Source organism: Apteryx mantelli, chromosome 5, assembly GCF_036417845.1.
Source record: "Apteryx mantelli isolate bAptMan1 chromosome 5, bAptMan1.hap1, whole genome shotgun sequence".
Lineage (NCBI taxonomy): Eukaryota > Metazoa > Chordata > Aves > Apterygiformes > Apterygidae > Apteryx > Apteryx mantelli.
In genome coordinates this window covers 61,125,463-61,151,227 of record NC_089982.1, presented here as the reverse complement: position 1 = coordinate 61,151,227, position 25,765 = coordinate 61,125,463, and the positions used below count along the sequence as shown (strand labels likewise).

At 40.4% G+C, this 25,765-nt stretch overlaps 1 protein-coding gene across 3 annotated transcripts in view; it reads right to left on the bottom strand.

The window, feature by feature from the left end:
• APBB2 (amyloid beta precursor protein binding family B member 2) overlaps positions 1-25,765 on the bottom strand; it is a 204,249-nt gene that overhangs the window by 22,561 nt on the left and 155,923 nt on the right. For all 3 annotated transcript variants that reach the window (XM_067298115.1, XM_067298117.1, XM_067298116.1), the window contains one exon: positions 22,269-22,396. In XM_067298115.1, the coding sequence (XP_067154216.1) occupies positions 22,269-22,396 (128 nt within the window). The remainder of the gene's footprint in view (positions 1-22,268; positions 22,397-25,765) is intronic.

The window sequence follows — 25,765 nt, the reverse complement described above, 5'->3', positions numbered from 1 at the left end:
ATTCCCATGCAGTAACTGCACTTGGAAACCAGGTGGGCTGCTGCCCGTTTCTTCCCACCCCTCCTCAAAACCCGGAGGATGCTCTGTATGATGTATATTGCCTCTACAGGGATAACAGCCATTATTAAGATTAGAGTTGCTTTCTACGACTTCTTCTGCCAGTAAAACTCAGGCAGAAGAGCAATCAGCTGCTAAGTACATCTGCTTACCCAGTCACACAAGTCATTGCAAACAGGCTCCACGTGCTGCATGGTCCTGTTCTCCAACCCCTTCCTCCTCCCGTATGCCCCAGCTGCAGCTCTTTTCAGAAGTACTCCTCCCCAGTGATCACCCGAGCAAGAATCGTGCACTGCACACACAAACGTGGGACTCCACATCATCCTTGTTTGTAACTGACTTGGAGAAAAAAGGGATAGTGGAGTGGAAAAATAACCCCATTTCAAATAATAAGGGCAGGATTAAAGACAAAGCATGCTGAAGGGAAGGGATCCAATTCCCATTAGACATCTTGCTTCAGCAAGCTTGCAAAGCTTACAGGAATTGATCTGTTGCTTAGAAATGGCTTAGTGAGTAGATCTGGAATGAATGTAGGCTTTCTAAGCCAGGTTTTAACTAATCATACATATGGTTAGCTAATGCACCCGTCCAACACAGGAGTGCAAGTCACACATGGATGCATACGCACATAGCTAGAGGTTTAATTTCTGGATACCAACTTTGCCACTTGCTTCCCTAAATCCATGAGCCTTTTTCAAAATTAACTGTGGCATATATATAAAAGAACTGTTGGAACAAATTTTTAAACCACATTTTTAAGGCAAGAAACACCTTTTAAATGTCATAGCCTAGAATTTAAAACTTTAATCTTAACAAAAGCACACAAAAGTCTTCCAGCTTCTGCAATGACTCTTCCAGATAACCTAGAGACAATGTCTATGCAAAGAGGTCTTTCACACATCATATTTTTCCCACCTGAAAAATTTTAAACTATAAAGCATCAAGTTCCACTAAGATTTCATATTCATGACTTGGAAACATAGAACACACACATACACATAGAACATACATATACACAAAAGTAAAACATTTGGTACATATGAATGTTCAAGCTTAGTTCAGCCTCCTTCTTTTTTTTATTTGTCCAGAGAAACAAAATAATTTTAGTATGACATTTGCCCTTTCAGCACCTAGACTGTTTGGGAAAACAAAAAATATCTAACCTCCTTAATTACCTCCAAATTGAATTAATCAAAAAAAGCAAAGCTTGACTGATGCAGATCTTAATACATGACCTTAAGAACTGCTGAAACACTAGATGTTGCATCACTGCAGCTGCAAACACACAGAAAGAAAAAAACACAGAAGGAAATTCAGGAATGTGAGAAAAAAATAAGAACATCCAGATTGCTGAACTTCCCCAGAGAGCAAGGAACGAGCTGGGCTCCAGCCATGTAACTCTGACCCTGTGGGGTACAGACAGATCAAGCGGGTCTGCATCCTGCTTCCAATCAGTTAACTACAGCTTCCAAATTAATACAGTATCTCCTCATAAAGTGTCTTGTAGTTTAGGAATTAATTTCACACAAGAGACTATTTGCCTGTATTCCCTTCACATTCTGATAGCTCAAATACGGTTGAATAGTTTACCTTTAAACAACATAAAAAAAATCACTTCAAGGTTAAATAGCTAACATGGAAAGTTTCAGTTCAAATGGCAGGTCTTACTGATGGCTCTAAGTGTGAGAAATGCCATAAGAGCAGCTGTGCAAGTTCTTCAGTGTGGTATGTTATGTACGCTTTTCCAACCTGACTGAGTTAAAAGGGGTCAAGCCAGAACCTGCCAGTAACGTGGGAAGAGGATACCTAGAAAATTGTGTCAGGGTTGTTATGCAGAATTTGAGATTCATTTCTGAGGGGAAAAAGCTAAGCCCTTGAAGGAAAAGCCTGCAACCTTCCAGCCTGCAGACATGCGAGAAAGGAGCACTCCTTCCAGAGACAGCCCTGAGGAGATGCTTCCTCCCTGTGAAGAAGGTGACAACCTCCTCCTCCCCAACACTCCTGCCAGGCCCATTCATTCCAGACTGTTTTCTGATTAGTATCTTCTAAGCTAGCACATTACACTACTGCTGAGGGTGCCTGCTTCTCTGATGAACCCCCTTTTACCATGCTTTCTCTCGCAGAGCCCCAAGCTTCGGGCTTGCAGAATACAACCCGTACCAGTCCCAGGGACTCAGTGAGGGCAAAACCATTGCAGAGAATGATACTACTGACAGGGCACCACCTTGCAGGAGAGATTGTTCACAAAACATGGAAATGACTAACTAGAAGACAATTTTCCCTCTCTTCCTACATCAAATCTGTCCTCCCAATCCTGGATTTTGCACATCAGAGATAGGTGCAAGTCACTTCCACCCACAGGGCTGATTATTGATATACAACATCCACTTTACAAGCCTAAAAGTTAGGCTGGTTTTATGGGGAGGTCAATAAACTGAGAGGTTCAGTGGCAACAGCCCCATCCCCCAAAAGGCACCTTCCACTTACCATTCATAAGGCCACATCTGGATTTCTGTTTTGGGCCCATGAGCACAAGAAAGATTGGCAAACCGGAGCGAGTCCAATGGAGGGCCACCAAAATGGGCAGGGGAACAACACACGCCACATGAGGGGAGGATCTAATTACTGTCTTCCATTACCTGGTGGGAAGGTTTTAAAAAAGAGCAAAACCAAATTTCTTAGCCATGAAAGTGGGTAAACCCTGAGACATGTACCCAAAGAGGCTGTGCAATCTCTGTCCTTGGAGATCTGAAGAAAAAAAAATTAACCAGGGATGGCCCTGATTTAATTTAGAACTGCATCATCTAAATTTGAACTCATGGGAGGGAGATGTGTTGTGAACAGATGAACATGGGAACTGTATGCTTACACACACAACTGAACGGCAAGCACAGGTGGGCAAAGGGAGGCCAGCCGAGGTGAAACGGCATGCCCACGCACCCCAGCAGCTCTGGTCCCTCACGGACCAGACCCTCCCAGTGCCCCAATGACAGAGGTCTTTGACTCTCAATATTCCACAACCGCCACTCTTGTGTCTTCTACTTCAGCAAAGCAGGGGCAATGCAAGACTATAACACTATAAAGAATAAACCACACTGAAAAACCTAACAGGTTTTGGTTTTGTTGGCACCTCTGACAAGGAATGAAAAGAGTTTTCCCATGCTCTGCTAATGCTTTAGTGAGGCACCTCCCTGCACAGGAGCACGTGAGAACATCAGGAGTCTGCTTCCCTTCACCTTGCAGGGTGAACTTAAATCCAGAGTCTGGTCATTTTTGTGACTGACACATTCAGCCAAAAGGGCAAAGACGTTAACTTTACAACTCTTCATTTCTGTAGCTTCCCCTGGAGTTTGGCTGAATGGAACTTCCCCAAATTTCTTTTGGGGGCAGATCAAAACAATTAGCTTGACATCTGTCACCTAGCCCTAAGCAAGTACAGAGGGGTGCCGTCCAACCCCCACAGGCTTTAAATATTTCTATACAACATAGTCAGCTTTAGCCACCTCACTTTCTGAGAGATAACAACCAACTGAAATTTCTTTGCTTTCAATTACTGGAGATTTTATTTTCAAATGCATTTTACTTGATTAAAAATAATGATGCATGGCACAAGCCTTTTTATTACAGTTATAGGTACTTGTCCAAATCTAGCCTCCGAGGCACAGAAGAGGCCTTGCTCTGGTTTTCTAAGCTGCAATTACAAAGTGTAGCAGCACTTAATGCAGCAAAACGTTTATGTAAAATGCATTTACACCTTAACAACTTAACATGAACAAATAGAGGAAACAACCTTCATTTCTGGGCATTTGGAAGTCTCTCTGTTGGTTAGAGGATGATTAGGTCCTTCATTTATGTATGCCACTAGCAAAATACATTTGCTTTCACTGAAAAGAAAATGGCTGTGGTTTATAAGGTTTTTTTTTTTTTTTTTTTAAGGTTTGGTAGATTTTTAACCTTTTTTATAACTTTTAAACCTTTTCCTTCCAACTGGTACCAGACTATTCCAGTAGACTGTGGCCTTGGGTTTCTGGGCCCTCTCGCCACCAGTGCTGAGGCTGAGCAGAAGTACCACTAGCACTCCTACTCTGGAAATCTCTGTTCACGGTGGGCCAGATTGTGCCATCAATTTTTAAGCAATTCTCCATTGGTAGCAAAGAAGACTTCTGCTTAAAAATTGATGGCTTGATTGTGCCTTCTGTTGCTAATCATATATTACAAAGACTGTTATAACCTAGCTGGATTCTATTTTTAAAAGAAAGAAAATAGGCAGCCTGACACATTATATGAATCCACATTTTTTACAGACTGAATTCTATTCTTAAGACCAGAGGCTCCAAATCACTAAATTACACTGGTAATTTGGGTGCTAGACATCATATTGGTATGTGATAGACAAGCTGGTTCCTCTCCATCAGAACAGTGCAACAGGATAACGTTACTTTAAAATTTCTTTAGGGCTTCCCTCATCTGTAGTTACTGAATTACAGGGATTGAATGGAAGACCTCAGAGGAAAGAGGGAACACTTACAGCTCCCTGCAGCATGTGGCCACCCGAGGCACCTCCTCTCTGATGCAAGCCGGCACGGGGGGAGGTCTTTAATAACATGCATCTCTCGGCCTTCCCTCGCATGAAGACCTGTTATGTTTGGCTTGGTAGGGGAAAATAAATAAGTCTCTGGCAGCATGAAAACAACTAAGAATGGCAGACCACCTTTTCCCCAAATCACTAGAGCACAGTTTTAGCGGGATCAGTTAGGTATGAGATCTTCTACTTTAATTTTTGAAGAATTAGTAATTCAGCCATAAAGATATTTTGACACATCAGTGTGGAAACCTCTTACAGCAAGTAGACATGACTTTTATATCACATCAAAACACACCAAAAAAATCAGTATGTTGTTTTCTTTGGCAGATACCAAACCAAATTCAGGGACATGCCAATTATTTTCTATGGAAATGAAACCGAACACTTCTTATTGAATTCATATTCCTTGATTTAGAATTGTTAAATTTAAGTTTTTGACCTGGATTAACTTCATCCAGAGAATAAGGATATCTCAACCTATCTTAAACTACAGTGGAGCAAACTCTGCACTCTAACACAAACTAACTCTATGAAGAGCAGTTGAATCAATACTAGCATCAATGAGATCAGAATTTTGTCCACATTAATATGCAGTTTCACCTCATATCATGAAACAGAGAAAACTCCATACAGTGAACCAAAAAGCCTTGCTAAACAGGACTGCCCAACAGACTGTAACAATCCAAGAAACACCATGGAAAACCATTCCACAAACGTACATCTTAATCATCTAAACACTATTCACAGTTTGTTTGATCCTTATCCATATTTCAACTGATCAGTGTTTAAAATATCTTCATGGGTAGGGTTATTTCATTTATATATATACATCCACTGCTGTAAAAGGGGAAACTAACCTGTACTCTTTTTTTTTTTAATCCAATTGGTGTTACATAATAAAATCACACTATTTTTCTCTCTGCTAACTCCTTACCAAAACAAATAAACCATTTTTTCTGAGAAATGCTCCAGTGCTGAATAATATCCTTTTCCTCACCCACTAGTTGTTATAATTACATTAACTGTGAGGCAACAGCTACAAGAAATGTAATTAAAGCCATAGTTTTAAGACATGAATCACTTCATGCATTTTACTGATGCAGATCAAGTCTCACCAAGGTTTAGTATCCTTTTAGAAAGCAAAAATTACTGAATAGAATAGGGAGAGCAATGAGGTTCCATAACATGTGGGAAACCTAATTTAAGAGTGAAGCTGCTGAGTTTAAAGAAAAAGATTAATTGCTGGTCTCTCTTTCCTCCCCTCTGCACCTAACATAATGAGGATTCAAAGCTATATATCAATTAACAAATCAGTGAAATTTCTTCTGCTGCAAATTCTTTATGAATACAGATAGGATTAAGCGAGCACAGAGACCTCAAGGCAATATATTACATTTAAATCATGAAGTTTCCTCTTCTGTCAAAAGAGCCATTAACCATCTCACTTCATATATTTTTACATGCAGGTATCCCCCCACACAGTGTAACACTTCTTCTGTCTTTAATAAATATTTACTTCTTTTGGAGCTTTACAAAGATTTCAAATGAAAAATCTCCATTGTCAAGTATGTACTGAAAGAAGAAAGCCCAGACTAGCTAGCTAAAGGGCAGGTAGGAATTAGGCAGAAATAATTGTATAGGCACTATACATTTTGGGGAAAAAAGACAGAGGGGGTTCTTCTTTTCAGTAAACGAATTTTCTGCAATTCCTAATGATAGCATCCTTTTGCCCATTAACATAGCATTACCAGTAGAAACAAATTATGATCATGCTCTACAGAATCAGGCAAGTCAATATGCAGCCAGTAATTGCAGCTAGTTTAGGAACATGTAATTTTGAACTGAATACAGACAACCAAACCTATTAAATATCACGATCCATTAGTTAGTTTACTGCTCAAACGAGCAACATTTGAAGGGATAAAGGAGAGGGAGAAAAGCATCCAATACTTACCGCTTAGCACACAGTCCAACATTTCTGCTACAGTGCTCTCCCGAAGGTTGTTAAGTGTCAGCTCTTGGAGAAAAAAAATCTGACTTGCCTTTGTCACACTAGGAGCTGTAATTTGCCTTGCAGGCATCCACGCAGAAGCTTTAGACTAATGGACTATAGCTTTGAAAATACAGCTAGAGACAAAAGCTACTACCACTAGCATGAGAGTAATGCCTGTGAGGGGGGCTGAGGCTTTTGGCCGTCACTTTTTAAGTTTCTTACCTTTTTATTGCAGCAAACAGGAATTTAATGCCAAGCACGTCAGATGCAAACACGCAACTCGACGCTCTGCCTGGTCCTGCTCTCCGCTAGCGTGTGTCTAGGCATCAGATGATGCAAAGCGCACTTGATCCAGCTGCGTACTTGCACTTCAGCGACGGGGGCTGAATACCCCTGAGAACAGCAGCTCATTTATTTTGCATCGCGTTGAAGCACATCATGTCAGCTCCCACTCTGCTCGCAGACTGTGCACGCCTGATCCAGCTGGGAGCCGCAGGAGCTTCTCCCTGAAAGGCACCGCTCTGTCGGGGGTGTGTCTTTCCCTCTGCTCCCACTGTTTTTACCATTTCTGTGCTCCCTGCACTCTGACCCACAAAAGAGGCCCTTCTCCTTCTCCTTCAACAGGTACGCATTAAACTTCTAGCCTGTAAACTTCCAAAACTAATCTGCTGTGACAGAAGGCATCGTTGGGGGAAAGCTGGAGTGTGCAGGGACTTTTCCCCTCCTTTTGTTGTGGGTAATTTTGCAAAGCCACTGCAATACTTTCACAACATGACTCTAAACTGAATGCAATAGAGAAAAAAAAAGTCTCTTTAAAAGGCAGCAAAGAATTACTGCCAAATCCAAGAATTCAGACAGAAGTACAACTGCATTTACTTCAACAAAATTACACCTGCTTATGCTAGCAGTGAGATTTACCCTTGAGCTGTAAAAACAAACATGCCAAATAATTTGATTTTCCAGAACTAACACACACAGTAACAATAAATCTAACTTAGAGGGGTTGCTTGGCTCTAAAGGTGACAGGAAAAACAATGTCCTGGAGCTCCAGTTTTTATTCTCTTTCTGCAGAGCCCCATCAGATGTGCTCAGCCAGCAATAAGGGGACGCTCCACCAGACAGCCAGGCGCGCACTCGTGCTAGCCGTCAGGTGGAGAAGGGGGTGCCAACCTCCACAGCAGGTGCTCCCAGAGCTACAGGCACATGTCCATGGGAGGGAAGAGCTCTCCGGTGCTGGACGGCAGCTTGCTGCATTACACATCACACCTCCAGGCACCGGAGGAGGACTGGAGAGATGCTGGTTCCTAGGCACCACGGCAATGGCGCGAGGACACGAGTCACCTCCCTGCACGTCGCTCTTCCCATCCAAAGGACTCACTCCTTTGAATGTGCCAGTGGAGCTGCTTGGGGGATCATACCCTTCCCTCTCCAAGGAAAATGAGCCGAGATGTCAAACACCCACCAGCCATCCTCTTTAAACTACCTGATCACAATTTAAGTGAAAGCAGGGCGGGGAACGCTCCCCAGAGTATTTCCACTGGCAGATTTGAGCAGGCGGAAAGCAGTTAAGGATGGTTTGCTGGCAGCTGCTTCCTCCAGCAGTGCAGTTGCATTCAGAGCAGGATGTTTGTTCACAGCCCAAATATACCACAAGAGCCTAGTGAGGTTCTTCCCTTCCTGCGTATCATCAAGAAGGTTTGGCAGGACAAGTTAAGCTTGAGTGACAACCTGTGCAATCCTGAAAGCCTTCCACTGATTTCCACAGGAGTAACAGGTTGGAATTTAATAAACAAATCTGTTGATGCTGCCTAAGAAGAAACAGATCCAATTTCCTCTTTCTTGGGTGTGCTGGATACACAACGCTAACAAGAATTCAAGGCCATATAATAATTTTTGCACTGAAGTAAACAAATCAGTTCTTGAAAGTCTTGACACAAGCATGGGACTCATTTGTGGGGAAAGAACATGGCATTTTTATGGACAAGCAAGACAGCATCTAGAACCGGTTAAATACTGTAAAATCACATACTGCACTTATAATCCAATATCCGATATGCATTTAACATAACTTGTTTAAACTTGCGAATGTAGACAAAATCAATGTGATAGCTATGACAACTACCCCCTCTATTGCTGTTCTCTTCTTTCATTCTCAACAACTAGGATACAACAGGATATGGTAGCTTTCCAGCTGGCCCAATGACAGCACTCATGAGAACAATGTTAGACACCAACTTCAATGGCTTCGAAGGAGAGAAGCCAAACTTGCTGTTTTAACATGCTGAAATAGTTTTTGTGAGAGAACCACTCTCCCCAAGCCTCTCTCCTATACAAGAACAGAAATTCAACAGACCTTTGAAAACCTGTAGCAATAAGCATAATTAAAACTACATTTCAAGCTTTGAGATCTTAAGCAGCGTTTCTTTTGACAACAGGGAATGAGAAAAAAAATAAAGCCCCCATTAGCAAAGCTAGTTTGTACACTAAACAACTTCTGACATAAGCAGCTAAAGACAGCACCATTGAAAAGAATTCTGTTTTGAGAGTAAACTTTAGGGAAAAAATTATCAGTTTTTTTTTTTAATGAAATATCTAGCATTTCAGCACCACCAGTGATCCTTGTTACTGAAAGAGAAAGGAAAACAAAGCGAAATGGCAGGCAACTTAATGTTAAAAAAGAAAAAACCCAGACCTAAGACTGAAAAGCTGGGTTATAGTAGTAGTAACAGTATAGTTCAGCGCAGCCGAAGGTTGCACAACCACTAGATGTGGCTCCAACATCTTATGCTGGCGCTGCCGTTCTCAGGGTTACACCATGAACCCTATCGGAAAACGGATCCAGCTCAAAACTCACTTTGGTGGTGGTGGGTGTTCATTCGTTGCTTTTTCAGGGTAGTGGCTGCAGAAACACGCATCCCAGCAGAGCAGACATGACTGGGGGAGAAAAGGAACATGGACGGGGCAGTAGTGTCTACTGATTCCAAATTAAACCCATCATGGAAGTGTGGTGCACCCCTTCACACGACAGATAGCAGGTATGTCTACCTGTCTGCTGAACTTGCAGATGAAAAATGAAACTCATGCAAAACTCTTCTTTCATCAGCTGGGTTTTTAGGAAAAATCACCAATATCTCAAGTTTTGAAACAAGCCATGGAAGTCGCAACACTGAGCATCTGCGGCTGAGTTTTGCTCATAGGCTCTCTCAGGCAACAAGTGCTACCATAAACCACGTGAAAAAAACTCCAGCATAACCACTGCACCAAGTCCCATTTCCTGCTGCTGACCAGCAATATAACTTTGCAGTCAAACTACTAAGCAGGAAACCCGAGATATCTTTGTAGCATGCTCCATCCACAGGCCTCCTACGAAACCAGCTTACAGCAGGTAATGGGGCCAATTCTGTCCTGACAGCAAGATCAAAAGCAGCCAGATCTGGCAAGCTGAGATTTCCCCAAGAGAGCTCTCAGCTGATGAAGAGCCAACATATCAAACTTCTGCACTGCCAGACCTGCCTGGTCCAAGGAAGCAGGGGTGTTTTGGGGCATCTGATGTATACGCAAGACACAAGCTGTCCCAGCCTCTCCCAGCTCACACGCGCTCCCTCCTGGGTCCTCAGCGGGGTTATGTTTCCAAGTCGCTGTGTTCGTCACTGGAGATGGCTCAGCCATGCTAATCATCAGGGAATGGATACTTAACACTGCAAAGAATGTGGGCAGATCTCCACACACTTGGATGTGCCCAAGTGTCATATTAAATGGCCAGTGAACAACAGGGCAACCAAGTAAAAGAAATTAGCTTATATTCTTGACACAGGAGTGGGACCACATTCTCCCCAAACTGATCAAATATTCCTGCTCTATGGCTGGAAGTTGATTTACCTCAGAGCAAAATACCAACTCCCCCATCACACGCGGCTTTGGTAACGCCAGCACAGCTGCGGATGGACTGATGAAAGGTAAATACACAGACTCACAATGTGGCTGCCCCGGGCATGTGCCACAAGTGCATTTGTGCAGGTGGACGTGAAGTTAGCCTCAGCAACTTACTCCATCAGGACACCCTGGCACAGCTGAGCTGCTGGCCCACACTTGTAGATCTGTCCTACATTTAAGACAGAAGCAGAAGCAAGATTTGTATCCCAACTACTGCTGCTGCAGCATTCAAAGTTCCTTTCTGCTGTACAGGAAGGGAAACAAGCAATTCCTAAGTTTGCTCTGCTTTTTACTATTCTGAGGCATCCATCCTTTTTTGAACCAGAACATTTTAAGACTCCCATGAGACAAAAAGGTAGTCTGTGGAGCACAACAACAGTTTTGTTTAGTCTTTAACAACCTAGAAGTTTACCCCCCACTCCTCCAATCTGAATATTCTCTCAGATTATTCATTCTAACATTTTGCTGGAGGTTTTGGCAGATCTTCAGAAGATACAGATTTGCAAGAACATTGTTATATTACAAGGCTGAACACCTAAACTGCAAATAAGGGAGAGCTAGCATCTTATTTTTGCACATTCTTTCTATTCACTTCCATCACAAGTCATCCAGCAGCAACAGCACTGCCAAATCTTCTCATTTATCTGAATTTTCTCATTATTTTCAAAAAGAGGGGAGAGAAGAGTGAGGGAATGTTTCATAAAGTTCAAATCCTGGATTCAGACAGGTATCTGTGACTCTCCATACCCATTACAAAATGAGCTTCCAGCATCCACAGATGATGAGCAAAGTTTGGAATACTACCTCAAATCCCAAAGGCTCAGAAGTGACGAAATCAATACCATTTATGAATGCTTGGGTTGGCAATATCCCAGAAGAGCATTGTCCATTTGTTAAACCAAGACCCTGGAAGCCATGTACGCACTTCATAGATGAATAGAGGGCATGAGCAATTGCTCAGTTTGCTTTGTTTAATTCATCTCATTACGCTTCTGCTGGTAGTTGAGCAAAAGCAGAGATGAGATGCAATTTTCCTAATAAAATACCCACAGCACAAAAAAAAAAATTCTCTTAGTGCATTTGTTTTTTAGTAGGTTTGGGTACTTTCTAGGATACTCCTACAGACATTTTTTTGGAGATATACATGTAGAGTTTATTTAGATTCTTCAGACAATATCAAAAGGAACAGTCAGAAATTAAACTTCTTAATCAAAGAAGAAAGACTGACAATACAAGCAATGCAATACATCCTTAGCAAACTGAACAAGACCTGTTACCTTCTTGACAAATACAGCATCCTCCCAAACACTGCCATGAGTCAATAACAGACATCCCAAAACAAACGCAAGCTCGATTTCACAGGTGCTTGGCTGAAGTGGAAAAATTCACTTATTTCATCTATGTTAAATGTAATAAGAACAGCAGTATGGCCAGACTTGGTAGCATGTGAGTGTATGTCCAGCTAGCTTTGAAACTAAGCAAGGTGGTGAGAGGGGAACTTCAAGCAATAAAATACTGAAATATTTTACAGAGATGATTGAGTTCTATGTTTAATGCATCATTTAGATTATAAATTGAACTTATGTTTATGGTATTAAGATGAACAGCATTTATGTGAAACAGACCAATATCATGAGAGATATAATGCACACAGATTTTTCAATGTCATTAAACGCAATGTTCTTCCAAAAATACTGATGTTCACGTGACGCAGTAACTAAGTACAAAAACAAGTCGGTCAGTAAAAAAAACCTGAACGTTTAAGACATTTGAATTCTCTGTTGAAAAAAAATCATTTCAGTTTACTCAAATTAGTGTTTAAGTTTTTGCTAATCAATCTGCTAGCATCAAAGAGACTTTAGTAGGGAATCAACCTCTATCGCCAGAGGGCAAATTGTGCTGAATAACACTGACAAACAAAGGCCTTTTTCCCTGGTGGAGACAATATTAGGAAACACGCCAACATATTATCCTCAGAATTATATGCCTGAAGTGTAAATGTTTTTTAAATACATGCAGTGGATAAGACAGTATATGCTATGATTTACATAAAGATGTACTGCATATAAATATTTGAATTGCAGTCAGCTAGTAGCAAACACGGAAAGGAATCCTGAGGCAGAGATGACATTTAAATAATTGTGGTAAGTGGTAAGTTGATACCAAGAGCATCTTCTTATATTTAGAGGCACATTCCACTTATTATAGCAGAGCAGTTCAGTCAAGTTTGTGACAATGCTCAGAGAGAAACAGTACAAAATTCGGAGATTATTTTATTGCAGCGTATGCCAAATTCCAAAAGACCTATGGTAGTCTACAAATACTTAGGCATTTCACAGGTTCCCTTGATATCAGGAGTATAACACTCATGTGCAAACTTAAAACATGTTTATGTAAGTGGATATAAATATTTACATAGTGAAGGCATATAGAGAAACACCCATCTACATCTAATACACCAGTATAGCACCAGCATGAACTGTCTGGATAGGAAGTGAAACTGGAGACAGACCATTTTCAGGCTGCCTTTTTGCTTTTTCACTTGCTGTATTAACAAGCCGTGAATGTCCCACATTTCATTAAGCAGTGTAACACAGAGATAATTGAGTTAAACCCTTTCCACTGCACAGAGAATTTTCTCCTCTGAATTGCTTTTTCAGAAATGACTTGACCAGTATAGTGATCATTTTTTAGGAAGTCAAATTTTTGACTGCAAGAGGAAACAACAAGCATAGTAAATATACCTCTTACAAAAGGCTGACCTTTCAAGTATGCCATCCTATGGCAGCAAATTCTGTTACTGCTCACACAAACATACTATAATCAAGGTAACATAGAGCTGTATTGAACATTTCAGCCAGCATGATTCTTATAAGTATTCTTAGCATGATGGTTCTTAAAACACTGCTCTTTGCTTCAGTGGCCTACGCTCTCTACAGCCTCTTTTCTCCTCAGAAGGTTCTCATGTGCCCACCTTATTAATAACTGAACAGCTTCTGTATAAAATTGACTAGCCATGTGAAAGTCATTAGTGGACTAATTTGGTTTTTCTTATGTTCTACAGAGACCTCAGACTATACTAAGCTTTGAGATGAGAAAGGAAAAATGCTGTAAGGTTGGGTTTTCTTTTGGAAGAAAATTGTTATTGAATCGGAAGGTTTTGCAGCACTTCATAAGGCTGCCGAGACCTCATTCATTCTATAGGTGGCTCCCCCTATACTTAGCTGCCCCCATTCACCTCTCATGTCAGAGATGCGTAACTCACTCTCTAAACACAGTGCTTCTGAAGAGCAAAGGCGTGAAAGCAACTCGGTTGGGTTTTGGAAGGAGGATGCTGGGTTTTGTTAGTATACTCTCTGCTGAGAGGAAGGAGCTGGCTGTGTATGCAACCAACCCATGACAAGGCAAAGTAAATAAGGCAATTTTAAACCACCTTTAATCATTACTTAAAACCAAAGCCTCTAACTGGGTCTTGAAAACACGCAGGAAGCCTGCGGGGAGACTGGGAGCTGGGGTGTTTTCTGTTCACAGCTGTGGAGCAGGAGAGCAGCTGCCTTTTGCATCGCTTGCATCACCGTTTTGTCACCGAGTTAAGGAAGCAGTTAAATATAGGAATATAATCTGGATGTAGCATCTGCCTGATTAGCACACAGTGAAAAGAATAATAGAAGTAAGCGTCAGATTTGCACCCCAAACTGGCAGACACCAGCTCTCCCGAGCAGCAGATGCTTTTCCAAGCAGTTCAAGCTATTATCGACAAACCTGTATCATAGCCATTTAAGTTCACAGATTAGTTCTATCCTAAAGTATTCAAAAAGTTTAACAGCTGGAGTCATAGGGAATGTGCACAGATAGCACATTTCTAGCACAAGTTTGTAGAAACATACTAAGTCAGGGACTAAAGTCAGCATGCTTTTTTTTTTTTTTTTTTTTTAACTACTCAGATAACCTTGCTACATCAGTTATTTGTAGTCCAGGCTTAGATGTATTATTTGTCTTAAGAGAGGAAGATTAGAGAGAAGTAGAACAATTCCAAGTGCAATTTAAAAAGTCTATCTCCCAAAAGAAATGCTAGATATAATTCCCAAATTATATGCAATATTTTCCTTTATTTGTAGAAAACAAGTATAGAATACTAAAAATATTCTATAATAAAATCCTTAAATGGGGTTCTGTTAAGGTGATTTGTGGCCACACTCGGCCACTAGTACATCAAGTGACACTTTTCTAATGGTTGGCTGGTGGGTTTTCTAATAAGGGCAGCCCTCTGCCATCCCTCTCATTTATTCACAAGCAAATGCCACATCACTTTCCTGAGTTCTCCACTCTCTCCTTTATGGACTTCTCTGTTCCTTTCCCCTCTCCCACACAAATCTTCTTAATTTTCCTGTTCCAGATTTGACCCAACTCCCTTGCTCCATGAGACTTGTCCATATTTTTCCTATGCTACTAGCCTATTCTACTTCTACTATGCTTCTAAGCTGCTGTTTCTGCATTTACACCTTTTAAAGGTTACCAAATATCTATAGCTCCAAGGCCAAGATTCTCCCTAGGCATGTCCTTCGCAGGCACTTGAGCTACTCACCAGCCTCATCCGTAAAATATAAGAATCCCTTACTGTTACACATAATAATTCTTAATCTTGTTGGTGGAATTAAGCAGAAAGGATATAGGGATGCTGCACTGACACAATTTAGGCAACTACTGATACAAAAACATGCACTGGTGCAAAACTATGGATTCAGTCTACCATGTCTTTCGGGTCAAATCCTGAAATTAAAACAAACCAGTTTCATTAATCAAAGTAAGAACACACACATGTAGTTTTTCTTACCCACTTAACTGCATTTGTTTGAAAGTACATTCCTTTTGTAATCTTCATTGGCTCTCCCCCTTCACTACTGCATTGTTTTATTACCCCTTCCAAGAATATGCTGTATTTGCAAACAGTAATGTCAGGCCTCACAGACATAAGTTGGAAGTTTCACATAGATAGCCACCTAAACTATTTATTAGTGAGAGAGGAAAATGCTATTAAAATACATGAAAAAGGATATTCAGATGTAGTTGGGTTAGGGAAAAGGAAAAAGGAAAAGATTACTCTAAAAAAACAAGGTAGCTAAGAATATGGGTCAGAAAAGCCAGTAAAATCCTTTTCCTCCAGTATAATCCCTCACCTATGCCCTATTTACATGACTCCTCACAGCGTGTTTTGTCCTTACTCCAAGGTTATGAGGACTTAGGGGAAAAGGTAATATTGATTAATGGTGTCTCAGGGTTTGAAGACTTCAGCTGTAATTACACATTCTTTGAAGGGTGTTATCTTTTCAGAAGAGCAGGTGCATAAAGCCACTCAGTTTTAATTTATTTTATTTTCAGCTCTTCTTGACCATGCCAACTCAATGCAGAAGAGTACATTTATTTTTCATTATCTCGCACAGCTTCATAAGCTTCTCGTAGACTCAGAGAAAGCCTCAGCCTCGGAGCACAGCCCGGGTCTCAGCCATTGCCTCAAAGGGCAGGCCAAGCTGAAAGCCCGCGAACACCACACTGAGTGGGGCAGCGCTACGGCCACCCCACACCATGGAAGGCTGATGGTGTCCGGCTTGTAACCAGAATATTTTCCAAAAAGGGGAACGATAAATTAAAGTTACAACAGGATACCTGCACTAAACAGATACAACCACACTCAACTATTTATTGTTTGCCCTTGCCTTAGTGTTAAATTGTCTAATTAAGGCCAAGTATCCCACCTAAATCTCACGTCCAAATGGGAGACCTGCACTGGAGCTCAGAGCAGGTAATACCTGTGAATATGCAGTCTCAGTTAAGAGACACAGAGCACAACCCCAACCAGACAGCCGCTCCACAGCACTGCTCCCAGACTCCCTGCTCTCTCCCTCTCCGCCCTCTAACTAACCAGCCCTCATGCAAACACATCTTTATCCCTCTTTAGCTTGACACACTCAAAACTTAAACATCTAACAAGCTATATCATAGTCATTCAAGCCCTAGCTTTCAAATCTGAATGTCTAGGGAAAGGTTTCCAAATCTATATTTAGACATTTGATTTTCAAAGACACTGAACATACACAGACCCCACTGAAGTTAATGGACAGTGTAGATGTCAGACACCTCTGAAATAAGGCCATTTTTATTTAGCTGCCTAAACAGCAAGACAGGATACTATTTGCAATCCCCCATATTGTGAAAATCTGAGCCACCATTTCACCCCATTTCCTCCTCATCTTTCCACACACTTGTCTTCTCACTCTCACCACCCCAATAGTTTTCTCAGTTCTTGTCTCAACAGCTCCTGAGCTCTATTTTGGCAGTTTCTGTTTTGTTGTTTCTGTTTTCTGCTCTTCCAGCCTTACAGGATTATTTCCATTTGACTGGAGGTATCTATGCATTTTGCTGTCTACCTTGCTCTTTTTCTGGCAGATTCAGTCTCCTCTTTGGTGCTGTGTGTTGTTCTACTCTACTTAATCCAGTCCCTCTCTCCTTCTTTGACAGCTTGTTTCTGGTTCCTGGCCTCATTTCATTCCTAAATATCTAGGAGCAGAAAACCAGCAGCAGTTTAGACGAAGAACAGGGCGGTGGACATGAACACAGATGAAGAGCAGAAACTCCCAACCTGCCAAAAGGGGTATTATCAGGGCACAGAAGGGAGCATAATGCTATCACACTCAGTCTATTCATAGATGCTAATATCAAGGAATTCTAATTTCAAAGAATCTGCCTCTCCACCACTTAAAAACTAAGAGCAACTGCACTCAGTTCTCAGCCTGTCTAAAAAATACACAAACCATACAGAAAAAAACACACAAATTTGAGTTATGTGAGTGACAAAGCTAGTGGATGAACAAGGACGCATGTTACACATGTTATTCGCAGTGCCAGATGCCTACGTCTTTTAGCAATCCCTGCTTTATTCAGTCCTGGGAAAGCAGGAGTCCTGTGTCTCCTGAACACTCTCGCGGCTCTCCTAAGCAGCGAATCGTTGAATTTTTCAGCTGGAATACAGTGCTGCTGTATGAAGACACCACGTTAGAGGGGACCAATAGAGGGCACTGTGAGCTTTCAGGCAGTTAAGGTCCCACAGAGCTTTTAGAGGTTGAACTGGGCTTTGGATTCATGGAAGAACAGTGAAGATAAAGGAGGATCCAGGGAAATGGGCTACTGGAAACTCTTCTACAAAATTGATGGGCCATTACCTTTCCTCTCCTTATTAGCAAGCTGCTCAGAAAGCAAAGGGCATGATGCACCAGCAGTTGAGAAGGGAAGAAAAAAGCTGACCCTGACTAAGGAATGATTAATGTATAGTAATGCAGCTCACAAGTGAAAAGAACAACCCTTTTATAGCTCTAATAGGCTAATATTTTCCAAGATGCTTTTAAAATCCAGAGAAAATGTGTCATGGGCTGCTTTTTAAGAATCAAGTGCAGCACTGACCATTATTCACCCATATGCCTGTGATTCCACAAATCCTGCATGCAACAATGACCTCACTTGTATTGAAATCAAACTATTTAAGCAATTATTAGGAATTTTCTTATTTGAAAACAGTATTAAACAAATTGTCATGGCTCTGTTTTCAGTACAGCAGCAGAGGAAGACTGTACCAACAACAGAGGATAATGGCTTTTACTCTTAAAAATCACGAGATCATACTTAAGATACAGAAAGTCTGTCAAAAGGATGGATATATACAATATGTTTATTTTCCCTTTATGTGCATATATACTTATTAAACATGGTAGCTCAGAGTCTCAGTAAAGTGATTTTGTACACATATATACATGCCTATCCACCAACTTCCCATGCGGGAACCTGTTTCTGTTCACTATTTTACAAAGGCACACTATTTTTTCTTAAGGTTAAACATACTTTACCGAATGATTAATTGAAAGCAAGGGAAACTACCTTTCAAAACACAAAATCACCACACAGCTTAAGTCAACAAAACGACCAAGTCTTTGCTTATCACAGAACTGTATTTAAAAAAAATAACTCTAGAGGTCAAGATAATAGTGTAACGTAGGGAGAGAATTATTACAGTCTCCCGGAAGACATTTCTGCCTGAGGTGAGGTAGCAGACGTATCCTCAGATTAAACTTTCATCAGCAGATCTCTGTATTTCATCAATCTTTCATTACTGCATAGCTTAGAAAATCATCTGGTCAGATGTCATTAGAAAACGTTTTTATCTTCCAAAGCAAAATCTACCCAAATAAACTACTACAAGCAAAATGCAGTTAAAAAAGAGGGGTTGGAAGATCATTATGGAGAAATATAAAGACAATATAGCGAAAATATAAATTTTCTAAATATAGAGAAAATATAATAGCTCAAAATAGAGAAAATATAAATTTCTACAATATTTTAGAATTTAACCACTTCTTTTCAGAACAACTAGAACACGTTTTACTACACAGATTCTTGGAACAAAAGATGTAGCATATTGACCATATTCACACGCAACAACTTCTAGAAGAGTTTCACGCTAAAAGCTGGGATTTTGTAGACTTCCTGGAAAATTAATCCACAAAAAAAACAGTGTATTCCACTCTCTTTTTTGACGGCAAAATCATAACCAGGGAAAGTTGCTATTGCAATCAGTCAGTGTGTCTAGTGTTTGCTACTTGATGACTAAAGAGCTAATTTACCCAAGCACTGCTTGTTAACATATATAACAAAAAACAGGTATGGTGCAATTGCCAGCTCAATCGCATGGTTTCTCACCCCAAATAACCAGACAAATACTCCAGTCCACTGAGCATTTGCTGAGATGATGAGCTGTGTTTTGGCCTCCCGTCACGGCTCAGGTTCTCTTGTCACCAAATGCTTTTTTGTTGTGTGTTGGCGCTTGTTCAGCAAATGTTCAGCTACCCTCCAATGCGTATTTCCTATACTTAACCTCCCCAAATTCATTGTAAATCTGACTACTCAGTCATAAGCTTATTCTTTCTGCTTAGCTTTTGGATTTTCTACCTGCTAGTCAACAGCGCACACAGTTTGAGTTTACTAACAAATAACGGCTACACGTTTTTTTCTGCAATCTTATTTGTTTAAATGGGTGGGTAAAATGTTAAACAAATTAAATTTCAAAAAGAGTAGGCACTCCAGTTCTGAAAGTCATATTGGATACAAAATTTCTGCAGAAGCACCTATTGGAATTCTTATGAAGGGCTAGGAACAGGAAGGCTCTGAAATCAAACTACTTGGGGGGGGGGGGAAAACTAGATTCCATTAAATGCAGCAAAAACATTACTGTGTCAGCAAGTGAGATATTATGACTGTTTTTTATTGTGTGTTTATATATTAAAGCTTCAGTAAACTATTTCTTACTGTTATCTACATCAACCAATCAAGAACAGTAATTTTCTCTGGAAACAAGAAATGTTCTACTTTAACACAGAAGGGTTAGAAACACAAGAGAAGACTAGTTTATCTGCTCTAACACTGGTTCTTTGTATTGCTGATGTCACAAATAAAATCACTGTTCAGGAAAACAGTAAAGGAAACTTCTACCTCTTACCACCAAGACAGAGAATGACTTGCCCTTTTTTTTTTTTTTTTTTTAAACTTGGATGTGTACTTCACCCACATACTCCACAGATGAGAAATTTTCTTAATAGAGACATTAGTTTCTGCAGAAATCTCAAGAGAACTGGAATTTATCTTTGGTTCCCAAACAGAGCACAAAACTGTGCAGGACTGGGATCAGAGATGCTCTTTCTTGTTCCTTGTACATAGCTTTTTACATATCCTTGGCTATTGCCTAGCCATGGCTGGGTAACATCGCTGTTGTCTAGGTCAGTGCAGACAGAATGACCTCCACAAGCACAAGCTCTCCCACCGACTCCAGGCCTACTGATGGGCTTTATGTTCATCTACAAGAATTTGCTATTGCTTCCCACCCCTGGAGAAGTTTCTCCAAAAAGCTTACGACATTCTTGGTGCTGCATGACTGCAATAGGCACATTTCTCTTAAATGTTTTCAAATGTCTCATTTTCAACAGTGATGTTTCTAAGACCAGTTTTATCTTTAGGACAGCCTGGAGAAATGTGACTCATGATCTTGTTTTACAAAAAACATAATGGAATGATTTTATTTTCCAAAGAAACACAAATACTTGAAAAAAAGAACTGTAAATGCTTCAAAAAAGTAATGAAAAAGCAAAGCTGCCTTCCTGAAGTGTGTAATTCCTAAATTCTGTTCAGCTGCATTACGTTGCGATGCCCTGAAAGATGCTCTATTTCCTGACCAAACAAAGCTATTACAAACCTGACTTGAAGGGAAATGTGCAATGCACTCATTTTCTCAAGCAACCAAAGCACTTCAATGTTTTATTCATAAGAAGCTAAAACCTCTTTGCCTCCCATCATTTCTAACTGGATTTGCCCTTTTAAATCTCTCAAAAATCTGAACCAATGAAAATAAAAAACACTAAAAGAAATACTAGCCATTCACAGAAGTGAAAAGTTTAGAAAGATGAAATTGGGTCACAGAAACACTTACCACTTTTCCTTTTGGAAATGTATCCAGAGATAACCAGAAACTTTTTGTGGGATTACAGAACTTTCACAAAATCTTTTACTGGAAAAGATTTTCCAGGCCCAAAATGAAACTTTTGATCAAAAGTCAGAGAAAAAAGAAAACTTTTATTACAGTGCACCAGGACAGGCATTGCCCAAAGATCTTGGAATTGCTCAGTGCGAAAGGAAACAGTTTTGATATGTCAAAAAGTTTAATGGGGCAAAAAAGCAGTTTGCTATCCAACTCTAAATAAAGCACTTTCTCAATCCTGTTCCCACAAGGTTACAAGAAAAAGCAGGATATTACCAGCAGAAGACCAGTTAGGAATGAAAGCTAATGAAAGACGGGTTCCAGTTCAGGAAAGCTTTTAAGCATATATTTGTGGTTTTACCCTAGGGCAAGAAAGAAATTCAGCTCCCTTTCAATCAGATTTCAGTGGGGATGTAGAAAAACCTTACTATTCTGAAACACTCTAGGGAGCTTTCTTTTGTCAAGATCTTTAAGAAATACTAACGGGGGAAAAATTTAAGTTTTCTCTCAATCAAATCAAATATCTCAAGAATGTGAAAACAAATGCATACAGTCAGGGAAAAATAACTACCACATTTAACTTTGACCAGCAGAAAGACATGCCTTCACATAGCCAGGAGAAGAAATACACTATGGGTCATATTTGAAAACTTGGTTTTATATAAAATTTCTTTATATATTTGAAACAACATAGTGTTACATGTGCTGTTTTATGGACTTGGCTGAGTTCATCTGAAAAATCTGCTCTATGCAGATTTAGCAAAACAGGATGTAAGTGATATACTAAGAAAAGCAGAGATTAAAAAAAGGAAGAAGAAGGAGGAGAAGGAGGAGAAGGAGGAGAAGGAGGAGAAGGAGGAGAAGGAGGAGAAGGAGGAGAAGGAGGAGAAGGAGGAGAAGGAGGAGAAGGAGGAGAAGGAGGAGAAGGAGGAGAAGGAGGAGAAGGAGGAGAAGAAGAAGAAGAAGAAGAATTTACCCATCAGAAAGAACAAGCATAGCCAGCGGGACACAATTACTCAATCAAAAGAATAGCAGTGACACCTAACTTGCTCCAGGTATCTCTGTATTCTATATCAGCAGACATAAATAGCACCAGGTCAAAAGAAATAAGGAGGGTGCAGACTCACCGGCCGTTGTCACGACCCACTCCCCAGACTCTGATGCTCACGATGGGCTGCGAATGCAGAACGGTGCGATCCATGGGGTCGACCAGGTTCAGCATGTCATTTTCCAGGATAAGGTACATGTCTTTGCCCTGCAACTCCAGACAAAGTACAGTTACACACTGCGTCCGCCTCTCAAACTGACCAGGGTCAAGGTGTTACACCTACACTCTTAAGCCCTGCATCCTCTTTTAACGTACTCAGAGTCTCAGTTTGTTCCAAGAGCATTTGAAAACAAGTTCATTCACTTCTGTTGTGAAAAAGATTCAAGGTAATATTTTACTACACTTTTAAATGTTCCCAACCACAAAAGCCTTTAACATCTTTTAAATGCAATCCTTTGACTCATTTAAAAAAAGGAATCAGTTATTCAACAAATTATTTGCTTATCCATTCTCCAGTAAGTTCTTCCAAAGATAACAGAAGTCAAAAACTGTTTTCATAGTAAAGGTTTCTATCAAAACCAATACTCTTAAGGCAGACTTCTTTCCTTCGCACAATACGTGCTTTATTTCCACCAGCTTTAGCCAACGGGGCACAGGAACTGACAGAAATTCGTATGCGTCAAAGGATTTAGGGGGTACTCTTTGAAGAGAACTGCATTAAAGGGAAAAACCTAGCACTAAGACATCAATGTGAATTTTGCCAGTTATTGCAGCATCCTGGAGCCAGAATTTCTCCCTAATTCTTCTGGCATGAAAGAACTAGGAGAATTTTTTTTTCCCCTTAGAGGAAACAAATTTAGAGGCAATTTTTCTTTTGATGCTAATTCACAAATGCTAATCCTCCTGCTATTGCTAGCATTCACAAAAAGTCTGCTCCCTCTTCTATCGCACCCAATAGTTCCCTTCTTGGAGAGCGCGCACCTTCTCAGCAGACTGTGCGATCCCATGGAAATGATCCTCAACTTATTGCCAAGAGGTAAGACAAGCTACTGTTGATAAGAAGAATAATGTGGGAGGCTATCTGCTAAATATAGACTAATTTGTTTCCCCTGTATTGTGCCAGAATCTATAAGTGAACAGAAGGAGCGGAAAGGCTCTGCCTTCATACTGACAAATGTTTCAAAAATGACCTTTCTCTTCACCTGAACAGCACAGAAACCCTCTTCCTGCCTGATTAGAGTGGCTCAAGTTTTAATGATGTCTAATCTGCCCCGGGCACGTGGCAGGAGCACAGGCCTCGTGCAGGTGCTCACCACCTCTCCCACTCCCAAACCTCCTAGCAGGGGTGAGAAGAGGAGCTGCAGCACCGCGCTGGCCCCGCGAGCGCTGCGGGGGCGTGGGGGATGGAGGGATGTCTACACAAAAACATTTCGCCTGATGGAAAAAGTAGAGCTGAGGCAGAGATGCAAGGCTGGATATATAGACTGGTCCTAGAGAAGCAGTAACAGAAGTCGCTGCAATACCCATGTATGTAAATGGGGCAGACCAGCATTACTCATCTTCTTATGACATACAGAACATGAAAAATGGGAAATAAAACGCAGAAGCCAGGATAGTACCAGGCAGACCAGGACGATGACGGAGACCAAACAGAAAACAGAATCACGAAAAAGAAAGAGGGTGAGAAATCTGCTTGGAGGTCAGAAGCACTAAATAATTTGTGTAAGGAATGTCACCAAGTGTCACAGAGATTGCTTTTTGAATCCATTTTCTACTTATACATTTATTCCATAAGGAAATTATTACAAGAAGGTAAATTCCTGTTCATCACACAAAATACACTGGGATTAGGCTAATAAAAGTGAATGCAAATTAGGTGGAAAAGGTTGGGGAATGAGCAGATAAGGAACATAAGTCACAGGAAATTATCCTTGCAACACCCAAGGGATAGCTTGGCTGCAGGCAGAAGCAATATATTTTGCTAAGTTTTGTTGCCTTATTATACAAAAGCTATTTTAGAGATGAAAATACTGCATAGGGCAACCAGAAATGATTTAGACACAGCGGGAGCTCAAACATAGACCTCGCTGTCTCAGAGTGCTGAAAAGCAGCAAAGACCTGAGGCTGCAGGAGGAGCAGGGCTCTCACAGGAAGAACCACGCTGGGAAACTCAGGAAGGGAAAGGAAAAACTTGGTCCCAGTAGCCTTTCAGGGAAGCGTTATTTAGTGTGACAGGTCAATGGCAACACTATACCTCTTTCATATAAATGATTTTTTAAGGCGCAGGAATATAATGCATGGCAAAGTAGCAATACCAACAGACTAGTCACATTTTTCTTCTTAGATTTTACAGAGCTGTGGAAATAAGAAACAGGAATGACTCATTATATATTTTCATTTCTTTATGGGGGGGAGTGGCGGGCATGAAATCCCACATTAAAGCCAATGACAAAGTTTCAGTTGGGTCAGAATTTAACCCAAGTGTTTTTTTTTGTTTGTTTGTTTTTTAAGTCACAAATACTTGGGGATGGTCCTAGTCCCAATCTCACTTTCATTGCATTAGAGGTAAAATAAATCTTTAGGCAATCTTAAAACCCCGACCTGCAGTCATCAGTTCTGGTTCATGATAGATTTTTTGCTGTATGTGTTCCATCTGATATATCAGTGACTAGCACACTTTTTTCAGATTCCTCTTTAAAATGTGCTCCTTCCAATCACTCTTGAAACATTACTGTGCCAACAGTAAAAAAGGGTTCTAATGATTTCTTTTAAAATCAAGAAGACTATTTATTTTAGGAGGCATCTATTCAAGCACAGTGTCTCCGTACTGCTTTGTTGTGCTGAACAAAATTTAAGAAGAGTATTTTTAATTAATTAATATATTTTCAAAGGGACTGAAACTTTTCACCAGTTTGGCTTGAAATACAGTAAGGGTTTCAAACAAAGCACAACGGCATTGACAGAGGGGAATATGAAAAGAAGTGTACATTAACTCTTAAAGCAAAATAAAACTCTATTTCAAAGCAAATGATACATTTCAAGTTAACCAAAATTCTGTGATCTGAAAAATGGATGAAATTACACACATGTAAATAGAGTATTATTTTCTTCCTCTCAATTTTAGCAGTGAGTCCTAAAAATCACAACCAATACAGCTGTAATTGTTTGTCTAGCTACATTAACTAAGTAAAACTCTTCCTGGAAACAAGGAGAAGGAAGTCTAGTGTTATCTTGCTCATTTATATCTACAATACACATTTCTTAAATAAAAAAAAAGAGTTCCTTTAAATAGAAAAATGCCTTACATTCAAACTGAAATGCAAATGAATGGTATTATCCTTCCAAAATAAGGGATAGTGCCCATTGAAACTTTCTTTTCACTTTTAAACACATCCTTTCTCCCAACTGCTTCTCTGAAGTGTCTCTGCATCGTTGCGGTCACAGCCAGGAGAGTGAACACAAGCCTTAGACCGCAGCAGTAAATTTTCACTGAGACAGACATTTCTTTCTGTTTGGCAGCATTGCTTCTCTTAGATCACACACAAATATCAGCGAAGGTAACAACACTCATTCTTA